General features: G+C 42.2%; 1 protein-coding gene across 1 annotated transcript in view; it reads right to left on the bottom strand.

Annotated features, from left to right (window-relative positions):
• Positions 1–3,730: 3,730 nt before the first annotated feature.
• Positions 3,731–12,046, bottom strand: part of LOC126234886 (monocarboxylate transporter 12-like) — a 166,947-nt gene continuing 158,631 nt past the window's right edge. The window contains exons 7-9 of the mRNA XM_049943625.1: positions 8,453–8,659; positions 3,979–4,089; positions 3,731–3,897 (exon numbers count right to left, since the gene is read on the bottom strand). Of these exons, the coding sequence (XP_049799582.1) occupies positions 3,731–3,897; positions 3,979–4,089; positions 8,453–8,659 (485 nt within the window). The remainder of the gene's footprint in view (positions 3,898–3,978; positions 4,090–8,452; positions 8,660–12,046) is intronic.

Raw genomic sequence — 12,046 nt, 5'->3', positions numbered from 1 at the left:
TTACGTTTTAATACTATATTCGTGAGAATGTCTAAAAGCTTTAGGTGGGAAGAGTCAATAGAATCCCAGATAATTCTTGGTGATATAGAGTACTGTATGCGAATCGTAACTGAAGCAGACCACAGTTGCTCGCAGCACTAATGAATTGAACCAAAAGTAAACTAACATCAGATGATGTATGTGAAGTAGGATTTGAAGCTACGTAGAATAACTTACTTACGAAACAAAGATAATGGATAATGTGTAACTACTCTGCTATTCACATAAGCGCCAAAAAAATTATTTGCTGTCGAGAATATGCCGCACCTCAGTCTCCACCTCGGTTGAGCAGATTCATCAGTCAACAGAATTATTCTGCACGTATCTTTCCTGCTAGTAATGTGCGCCATTTGTGTGGTCTTCTGAAGTGTCAATGTCTCTCTAGTGGCGATTCCATTTATTTGCTACCCTCAGTAAAGGCACGTAAATCTGAGTTTAGAATGAATCCGAAGAAAGGTGTTTGTTACTTGACTCAGCTGTGACAGTATGTAAGAGTGTGGAATTCAGACTCTATTACGAACACAAGTATGGTAATTAACGTCTTACAATATATAAGTTTATTACTGCTTGCTACTCAGATGTATACTTTTACGGTCACCAAAACTGTTTAAAAATACAGTTCTTTACGAGAGTTATCTGTGGCTGCAATATTATACAAGTGAAGGACATCATTCAAGTTTTCAACTCATTTTATTGATGCCACTGAATAGGGATAATACGTGGATTTATTTGAAGATTTTCTACAATTTCCGCAAGAACACGTAATAAAAACGTGCAAATTTGTAGTTTACCTGCTTTCAAATGAGAAGAACTGCTGTGGTATTCTATGTTTAATAGAAACGTTCAAAAAGAGAAATTGGTTTTGTAAATCGAGACAACCTGATTGTAAAGAATACTTGGCCCACAGAGGAATATGTTTCTAAAGTCACAGTCCAACAACAGATGCAACAAAATGACAAGATGATGACGCAGCAGATTTTAATTATATCTTCCCTCAATTTACTCAGCCTCTGGTGTTGCTTTCTTGTAGCTCATATTATTTCACTGAAATTTTCTCGACGATTAAAACTGTGAGATTAACCAGAACTTCCCAGCAACGTCTCGCAACCCGCCTCACAGCTTCAATTGTCAGTTGCCTATGTACGACATCTGCATTGTCTGACTGTGATGCATAACGAGTTTGCGAGACGCGGTAATCTAAAGAGTTCTTAACAACAATGTGTGGTACTATGTTTTTAGGATGTAGCCTGTAGCTCATTTTCCAACCTTTCACTCTTGTATTACTTTTAGGTTAAGTAGTTTTCGGGGAATAACTTATTCAATCCTTCCAAATGTTATTCTGATACTGATAAGTATGACAGCTGTGTGGAGAAAATGTAAGCATAGCGACACAGTTTTTTTATACTGAACCTTTGATGTGCATTTGCACACTTGCTGGGGAGTTTCAGAATGGTTTGATCTGGATGCATACACTGAAACAAGATCCGTTTGCAGAAAATAAATCACTGACAAGAGTCGTATTACTTGTAATACATTGATCCAAATAAGTAATTACAATTTTCTCGTTCTCTCCCGGGACGGAACACCCATGTACACTTCCGTCTACCCTGCACTTAACCGGGCCGTGCAGGAAGATGACGCACAGTGCGTCATTGATACTGTCTGTGCTCTGGGCACGAAATGTGCCTGTAGAATGCTGTACTAGACCTGGCACCATAGTGCAACCCCCATCCTTTGTTTTAGGAACAAAAGCATAGCGAACATTACGTTGCCTATTCGGTGGTGGTGAAGACTGAATATACAAGCAACTCTGATAGGGAAGGTGTGCTGACACGGAAGAGCTGTGAGCGGTACTGGTTCGTAACAACATAGTCTGAGTCGCTGATGCTTATGGGAAGTCTGCAGTTCGGAATTACTATGGCTCTTTTGACATTAGTAAGCAAATTTTGTAATAGGGAAAGTCACACATTTATGCAGAATCAGAATGAAAGCTGAAGTAATATTTTATGATTTACTAAGTGAAATGTTTCAATAAAAGTGAGTTAAAGTGCTTCAGGAGATATTGATTTGTTACCTTTCACCTTCCTGATACATACGTGTAGATGGAAGCGTATTTGTTTCTCTGATTGCATTTCTAGATACCATATTGCCCTTCGGAACATCATTGATGATACGATGAATCAATAAAATACAATTCTGACCAAACACTCACGACTGAAGTTCGACAACTACAATGAGAGGCCCTCGTTGTAATGATGTACGATCTGTGGCAGACGTAGTAAGAGATAAACTTTGTTTCCTCTGTGGCATTCACCCACAATAGTGGAAGAAACTTAAACATATTTTACGACATGGTGCAGTCGTATGCCTAACTTCCTTTTGTTGAAACTGACTGCCGTCACCGAATCATGCGTACGGAAATAAAATACTAAAATGATATGGGCATGGAGGATTGAGAGTAAAGCCATAAATTTAAGAATGAAATAGCTTTTTCGCGACGTAACAAACAGATTAACGTATTATTCCCACAACTGCGCTCGTGTTTCTGCTAAAAAGGTACTAAAAATTCATCAAGTCACCTTTTCAGCGAGATCAGCAACTGTTGGAAACATCGGACATTCTCAGAAAGCATATTTTACGCATTAGCCTTAATTCTTCCAAGCTGTTTTCTTTGTCATACATTCTCATTTTGCAGGTAAAGAGAACATAATAACGACACCTTTAAAGACCACCCCACTTCTGGAAGCCGCACTCAAACGAGGTAGTGGCGCCACCCCAAGATAAAGAGATACCTGTATAAAAAACCGTTTTAGCGTTGAACTTACTGGCACAGAACATGAGGACATTCTGAGGCTTTTATTGGTGCACGAAGGCTTTACACATTTTTGAGGTGGGCATTTTCTAGGAACTGCATTTCACTGTCCAGCACGATGTTGCAGGTGCCTAGCTAAGAAGCGAAGAACATTCGATTTTGGGACAGATTTCGAACAAGAAGGATATCAAAATGCTAATGTGAACAGTCTGTCCTGTCTGGAACAGATTCGCCTCGTACTCATACAAAACACGTGCCTAGTCCAGGAGTAGAAGAAACTTTTCCAGAAAATTAAAATATTATATTGTTCCATGTATTATAAGAAAACTGATGTCACTGTGCATGGGAGCACAGGAAGAAGCACAGGTTTTTTTTTTCCATTCCACGCCCAGCAGACGCACTGTACCATCGTAGCAAGAGCACAGCGTAATCGCTTCTTTACAGTTATGTATGCGCCCACTGCTCAGACCTGTGGTGCCTTTAACGAGAAGTCATTAGGAGCATGGTGCATACGATGGTGATCTTCTGGACAACTATTGTGGTCGTATAGATACACAGAATCTGAAGACTAACCGGTTGGTGTCCCATGTAGACAAGTGTAACTCCCTTAGAAATACAGCAGTCGGGCGTCAGTCACGTGTGGTACATCACACGGGCGTGGTGATACACTGCAATGGGTCTGTGGCCATCGAATGTTGAGGACCAACTTCTTTGGTACATATACCGTAACTCTATGGCCAAAAGAGAGAAACTTTTATCAGCCACGTGATGATCTGCTCGACACGTGTGATGGGCTGGTGACGACCCAGCAAGTTAGGGACCAGCTGTTTGGGATCTGCGCCCCTGAGAAAGACACTGGTATCAGCAGCGGGCGAAACGTCACACGGAGGTGGTGATCTGCTCGACGACTGTGATTGGCTGGTGGCGCCCCAACCCCTCGGGGACGCTCCGGCACGGCCGCACGGGCCGCCAGTACTCGTCGGTCATGGGCAGGTCGAGCGGCGTCGCGAAGGAGATGCTCTTGTGCAGACGAGGTCGACCGCAGACTGTGGCGGGGGCGGAGACGGGAGGCGGCAGGGGCAGCGGGGGCGGGCCGTCCTCCCAGTCGCTGCAGGCGCCCGCGCCGCCGTTGCCGCCTCCAGAGCCGCCGCCCACCAGGAAGAGCAGAACCGCCCCCAGCAACGTCGCCAGCAGCGAGAAGTAGTAGCCCGCCTTGGGGTGGCTCTGGTTGATGTAACCTGCGGCGTTGTCACATCTGTCAGTCTGTCACACAGTTAAAGGCATTCACGGCCGATTCACTTAATGAACCGAACAGAGGAAATCATGAGTAATGAGTACGATCAGATATGTGGCGCAACAAGTATAGCTGGCACCGTCTGCCTTCATCTTCTCATTTTTTGATGTATCCTTGTCAGTATCTAGCCTGATTATCGGTTTATTGAGATCAAATGAGTTCACAATGAAATAAAAGGTACACGCTACAGTAATTCTGTTTCGCTTGATAGCGTTCAAAACGTGGGATAACATACAGCCCAAAGTAGCATGCTTGCAACAATAAAACAAAGCAAAGTAAACAATGCAAAATGAGAAACAGGAAAGCAAAATATACACTTCATAATTTCATTGAGCTGGCTTACTTGTCATACAGATAGTGGCTCCATACGGCAGCCGAAAATCAGGAACAAGCTCCCCTGTACTCATGAAAGACACATCTTATGGAACTGTTGCTCAGCATAGTCGACTCCGAATATCCTTAAGTTTGCCTTCCATATATCACCTCCGGCTTCCCATCGTAAGCCCTGCAGTCATTTCCCTCCTACTGCTTCTTCTTCTTCTTCTTCCCCTGACTACTTTGCTCCCTCCTCCTCTTTTCTCTTTCTCATTCCTCATTTTTTGCGCTTATCGCAAAGCTGCGACTTGAAGGGAATGGTGCCTAGGGCACTCGCCCGGGCTGCCGTACTGCAGTCACGGCACCCGATCATATTAGTAGATCATTAACAATCCTAATAGTAAGTGCCGGAGCAGACATAGCCAACTTTGAGCTTGACAACATGTGAAGTGTCCTGCAATATATGTTAAAGGCTTAAAATCAAATTCTTGAAAATGGCATAAAAGACCGAAACCTGGGTTGTACTTAAAAAAAAACAATAAAACAGTCAAATGATGGTGTGTTCCTTTTTTTAAATAAAAATAAAAAGCCTGAATATTCTTTGGGTTATGACCATCTTCTGTGTATGGATCTCATATGGCAGATAATGTGTACTGGGTAAGTAGTCATGTATCAAGACTGACAGGCGTTCAGTGTGCGCTTGGTTAGCTGCTGTCGGTGATTAAGGATGATTAACTCTCTCTGTAAAACGTATACCGAAAAAAAGGAAAGTTGCTGTAAACAAAGCAGTCATTAGAGGGAACGAGTGGACAAGGCTGGAGAAGGAAGTCTGTCATGGCCTTCACAAAGTGATTCAGGAAAACAGCAAAGAACGTGTATGCGCTTGATCCCAGAAGTCCAGGTAAGTTGCTGCAATGGTTAAAGCACTGGTACTTTGGTATACATGGTGAAATTCATGTCTGACCATCTATTTTAGGTTTTTCCATTGTTTCCTAGGCAAATAAAGGCGGACGACGGCACAGTTTACTTTAAAAGGACACAATAGATTTTCTTCCATTTCTTCGTTCTATATCAAGATATAGATGTGATGTCAGACAAGGCGTGCTCTGGGAATCGTTTCCTTGAGGGTGCAATTTTGTGACAGATGGAAGAAAATGAGATATGGCGAAAGAAGTTGGGAAGAGGGGCAGCGAGGCACGAGGAGGGAAAAAAAGTTCTAGGAGAACAAGGAAAATAAAAAGGATTGAAGCGCATCATAATGGGAAGCTTGTGGAGGTGAAAGAAAATGCTGAGGAGACTTTATTTTAGTATTTGACTGTGTTGAGTATAGTGTCATAAGACGTATTACTCTACCAGGCGAACTGTAGAACCGATTGTAGCGGGAAATAAGTTGGAGAGTGGCTTGCGTTTCTGCATCGCAGTACAAGCTTAGAAAATGACCGCAGAAATTGCTTTCAGGGGCAGCAGCTTCCCTTTAATGTCATCACATTTACTGAGGCTGAGAAGCAGAACAAAATGACGATTCAGATGGATAAGGTGACGTAACGTGCAACAGAAACGTTTAAGTTGAGTAAATCTTTGCTGCTTTCGTTGAAGAGTCTATCTCAAAGAATAAGCACCAAAACGCACATGGATTAATGTGGCAGTAGGCAGTATTTTCTGCGATAATATTAACCGTAGAAGGAAATAACAGCGATTGCCGAACAAAACTATACTTCTGGGCTGGCCAGGAAACTCTGACAAAAGATGCTCCTTCCGTGAGATTTGCTTTTAAAAGATGCCAGAATAAACGAGCTACCATAAGCAAACGAGAAGTCATAGTTTCAAAAGAGACAACTACATTCGATATTGCGATAAAATTAAGCATCAAAATTAAGGTGGTCAGTGATACTCACTATCTGAACAAATGTGTCAGGATACATATATGTAATGCGGAATTGACCACCAGATGTCACCAGACGTGGACCAGCCAGTATAAAAGAAGGCCCGGAGTACTGTGTTGTCAGCAGACAAACAGTAACGGCAGAACACGGCGGTCGGGAGAGCTAAGTGGCCTAGTGACTGGATGTGACCTGATAAAGAAATCCATCAAAGACATTTGAACCCTTCTGAAGGTGCCCGAGACAACTGGTGGTCGCGAAGAAACAAACACATTTCAAGCGAGACCAGGCAGACTTCATATTTTTGTATTAAGTGCCAGGCGGAAACGTGTGGTTTGGAATGATGAATCACGGATATCCGTGGAAATCAGATACAAGGGTGTGGGTTTGTCGATTGCCTGGAAAATGGTACTTGCCATCAACTGTGAAGTACGGAAGTGGTCGTGTTATGGCATGAGGGTGTTTTTCTTTTTTAAAGTGTGCTCTCTTTATTGCCATTAAGAAAACAGTAAAGGGTATGAACGCAAGTTACTGCACTTTATACTGCATACAGGTGAGGAACAGCTGAGACGATGGTTATATCAGCATGGCAACACACCCTTTCATAAAGCAACAATTGTGAAGTAATGGTTTGCTGACAACAACAACCCGGAGATGGACTGGCCTGCTCAGAGTCTGGATGTGGAACACCTTTCGGATGAGCCAGAACGTCGACTTTGCTCCAGATCCCAGTTCCCAACGTAATTATCTTTTTTGCGTCCCCCTCTTGAGAAAGAATGGACTGCCATTCCTCTAGATCAGTGGTTCCCAACAGGTGGTCCGCGGACCCCCAGGGGTCCGCGAGGTTTGCCAGAGGGGTCCGCAAGATGCTATTAGAATTAAAAAATATATTAAATATATTTCGTATGATAACAGATTTTTTGTTTTGGCCGCTTCCTGCATGAGCAGAGCTTTAGCGAACTCTAACTTCTGCGTCTAGCGTCTTTCTAGAGCCAATTGACAGTATCACACCTTGTATGAAATTAGTGTTTTCTTATTTTTCACACATGTCTACTCAATGCAATCTCAAGTGTAGTACACTTGGAAGACCAATACACTCAGTTTTAATTTTCTCCTGTCATTTTCAGTTCATACTCAATTTTTATTTTTTTAAGGAGTTTGTTATACTAAACACCCAGATTTGAAGACAAAGATTTTGTGCAATAAAGAAAAATTTTAACAATAACAACGATGGCTAAATTGAAAAGGTTTTAAGCTTAATATTTTTTCCACTGAAAATGTATCCCAGTACAAAATTTAACTACATTACATTATATTAAAGAAAGTCATGTTCATTTTTTTCTGTAGGACTAACAGTTAGCATGTAGCGAACGAGCGAATACGAAAATCTCACCAGCAGTTTTTGGAAGGCATTCTGGGTTGCATAAAACCTGCTGGTAGGAGCAGCTGAAGACTCTTAATTTGGCTTTTTTAGGTACTTGATACTGTGATATGACATGGTACAAATCATGCTCGATGATGGGGTCCCCGAGAAAATTTTGTTGGGAAAAAAAATGGCTCTGAGCACTATGGGACTCAACTGCTGAGGTCATTAGTCCCCTAGAACTTAGAACTAGTTAAACCTAACTAACCTAAGGACATCACAAACATCCATGCCCGAGGCAGGATTCGAACCTGCGACCGTAGCGTTTTGTTGGGAACCCCCGCTCTATGACATCCGGACGTCTCTTTGAAAGTATTCCCAGCAGAGTCCAGTCCGTCAAAAAAACAAAGGGCAGACACACCAGGTATTACTGTCCGCTAATACATTTGACTAGATAATGTACACTTTCATACCAGCCTTCATGAACATGTATTTCAGGCATTGCTCCACAATGCTCGATGTGATATCCAAAAGCTGGTTGGTTGCATGATACAAGTAATACAGCAGTGTGTTTGTGTCAGTGGGGTTCACAACTCGTACTGATACTGTCTTATATCCTGAACGGAATGAAAGTTGAATCACTTAATATGCTTTACACGATGAAAACCTCCACAAAGTTTAATAATTATCGTAGTGCAGCTTCCTTGTGCGACAGTTTCCCTGGATCCCTATTGTACGTTAGGACCTACCTGTTATTGGCACACCGAGCAGCAGGGGCAGCGCCTCGGCGCCCTGCACGAAGCCCCAGGCCCGCGCAAAGTAGCGCGAGCGCACGCTCTGCATGGTGAACACCTTGAGCGAGTAGAAGAAGCCGCCGAGGCAGACACCGTACAGCCACACCACCAACACGTAGCCGTGGTAGCCCTGCACCGTGCTCAGCGCCAGCAGCGACAGGCCTGCGAACACATATATCACGCGGTTCCTCACACAAACGAGGAAGAAAGAAACAGATCGTAATCCCAAAATATTTCCTCAGTCAATTGGAAAAAGATTAAAGTACTGCAAACAAATGGATCAAGCCAAGAGAACTGCTGGAACGTAATAAACCATAACAATGAAGATATGTGGCACAGTGCAACTATTACTGTGACGGTAAAGCCTGTGTGTTTCCTTGTGGCATTGCCAGAAGTCAGCAGCTATCTGCTACGGGTTAGCACTGAAAGCTTAGGTGATACTGTTCCTGACGGTAGGGTTACATGTATTGGCCTCTGCTATGTGAGGAAATTTTGAAAAGAAACTCCTAAGAATTAGGTAGTGAAGTGAAAAGAAAGGAAATGATCGTCAGAAGGACAGATTCAATATACAGGCTGCCTCACCTGTCCCTACAGTTGTGATTTATGCAACCTGTTGTGTCTTCAAATACTACACACAAGGTTTTTATATTGTCTGAATCACTACACGCACAATGTTAGTCCTTCACAAAAAAATGAACAGCACATTTTTGTAGAAAATTGAATGTAGGTGAACTTTTTACAGGGTATGTTTTGGCTAGAGGCCATAGATTCCGAATTATTTGAGAAAAAAGTAAAAAATCGACGTCTAAATACGCTTTTCTTCAATACGAGTCACACGAAAACCGTGGCTTCCACTGAAAATGTATCCCAGTACAAAATTTAACTACATTACATTCTATTAAAGAAAGTCATGTTCATTTTTTTCTGTAGGACTAACAGTTAGCATGTAGCGAACGAGCGAATACGAAAATCTCACCAGTAGTTTTTGGAAGGCATTCTGGGTTGCATAAAACCCGCCGGTAGGAGCAGCTGAATCACCCTCTATAAAAAAGGCAGCTACTATCATACGCGTCCGCTATGAGTGGCAAAGGAGGTACTTCCGTCCCTCCCCTCCCATCTCCTGTTGAAATCTAGAGTACAGAGTTTTTATTCAGTACAGAATTATCATGCATATCTAAAAGTGAGTGAACTGCCATATATTCTCGGTAATGCAAGCTTTATATGTCTCTTATAAAATTTACTCCTTTACATGTAAGTAAGAAAAAACAATTTTAGAGTCTTCAGTGAACAAGACCTGTGATACGGTACCAGAAACTCTCCAGTAACGTGTCGTCAATATTATGAACGAATTGCTAAGGCCGAATGTGATCTCTGAGAAATATTGCACTGATTTCCAATATAACGAGAGCTACAGTTTAATGCTCCATCATTAGGACGAAGTGATGCAGCATTAAGATGTGGAAGAACATGACAATGAACTAGTGGTAACCTGATAATGGAACTATCATATTACCTCTATTCATTTAGGGGAATGCAAGAAGAAGTCCAAATTACGATCACAGGTAGAATTTTTAACCTTCATAACACGACTTCAGTCCCTTACTAATATTTCTCTGTCAGCGATGACAGATAGTTTCAATAGAAATTTGTAAATACAAGGTGGCTGCACAGGTTTCAAGACCACTGCTAAGAGGGAGAAGGGCGTTTTCTTTCAGGCCTCAGGATCTATTGATTAGTTTGATGCAGTTTTCGTTTCACGTATATCCGAGTGCACAGCAGAGCTCTACGAAGTTCACAAATGGGCAGCTCAAAGTCAGCCTTACGCACATACCTTGGCAAAACGGGACATACTGCCACAAACGTGGACTGCAATTTGTTATACACCATCAGGAGAAAGATCTGACCCTCAGTAACACTCCCATGACACACTTTAAATAACCAGATGGAAATGAGATGCTGCCGTTTTTCAAGTAATTCTCATTGTTTAAAAAGTGGAATGTAATACCTCGAATCCCGTGAGACTTTTTTATTCACTTTTGGTACCTTATTCCCTCACTATGTATCTTTTTAACATTCCGGCTTATACTGTGAGCTTGGGTTTACTGTGTTCCCAGTTATAGTGTTCTACTGTTAAGGCACTCCCCACCCTTCGGATTTGATAATCCCGCCGCGCCTATCAAGTGCTGTGGTCTTCCATCGTTCACTAGCGTCTCCGGTCGCATGGAGATCCACGCAAGTTTAGTAACCAGCGGACCACCTCCATTACTTTACTCTTGCATAACGCACTACAGAGGATTATTTGAATTTCGTGAATTGGTATATTTAGACCTTCAAGTTATGCTAGGTGGTTCATTAATCTGTTCTTCTGGTTCCTAAGCTTACCTTTACAAATGGGCTACTCTATTATCTGATATTTATTCTCGGTTCTTACTAGTTCTTGGTAAACATCTTAAATAAAATTTCTAACATGTGTGAGACTGGTTCTGATCTATCTTCCTACCACAGTTGCGAAAGGACAATCTGTGAGTGTTTTAGAAATTTGGTGTTGAACCTACTGCCTGCAAGGTAGGAAAATACCATCTCACGCACGCAGAGTTCATAAGAGTGCAGCAGTACGATCAGTGATGTACTCGTAATCAGGCAATGATATCAATGTCAAATCCACTGAAATCCTCGTACAGGAAACGTAATCGCTAACAGAAATTAGTGTATGGGTTCAGGCATAACTATGTATTAGCGAAAATGATGTTTTTACTCTAAGTATGACTTCATGACATATTATATTAGGTCTACAACTTTGCTTCCGCCGTTTTGCAATAGACGGCAGTAGCGGCAATGGGGTTCGGGCGGTTGGTCATAGGTGTAATACAATAAGCATCTGTAAGCATAATGCCATAAAAATATTAGTCGATTTGTGATTGCATCATAATGTTATTCCCGATTAAGTACGTCAACTTACGTACCCATTTCTCGCCATTTGCGGGAAGTTTTAATTTTCAGCTATAAAATGAATAAATCTGAGGCTGTGTCTCTTAAAATGCTGGGTAAGACCAATGGTGAGGGAACTATTAGTAGAAGAACGTGCAGAGAATGTTTTCAACGCCTTAAGAAGAATGATTCTGATGTCGAAGACCGGCATGGCGGTGGAAGAGAGAACGTTTTCGTACCTACTGAAACAGACGAAGACAGTCACAGGACATCATTATCGAAAGCAATTGATGCTTTCGAGCCCAGCACTGAAACGCAAACGGCCACAATACGGCGATAGACACGTAAAGGTAATTTTGCAGCAGGTCAGTGCTCGATCCCATGTCGCAAAACCCGTCAAAATATGCCTCCCGCCGTATTCTCCATACGTTGTTCTCTATGACTACCAACGTTTTGGATCAGTGACATACAGTCTGGCTGACCAGCACTTCCGATCATATGAACAACTGCAAAATTGAATCGATTCATGGATCCCCACAAAAGACGCCCAGGTCTTCAACCATGGGATTCGTATACTATCCGAAAGATGGAACAATGTAGTGGTCAGCGATGGTCAATACT

Source organism: Schistocerca nitens, chromosome 2, assembly GCF_023898315.1.
Source record: "Schistocerca nitens isolate TAMUIC-IGC-003100 chromosome 2, iqSchNite1.1, whole genome shotgun sequence".
Lineage (NCBI taxonomy): Eukaryota > Metazoa > Arthropoda > Insecta > Orthoptera > Acrididae > Schistocerca > Schistocerca nitens.
Note: the sequence above shows the minus strand (reverse complement) of the source record. Positions and strands in the feature narration are given on the sequence as shown.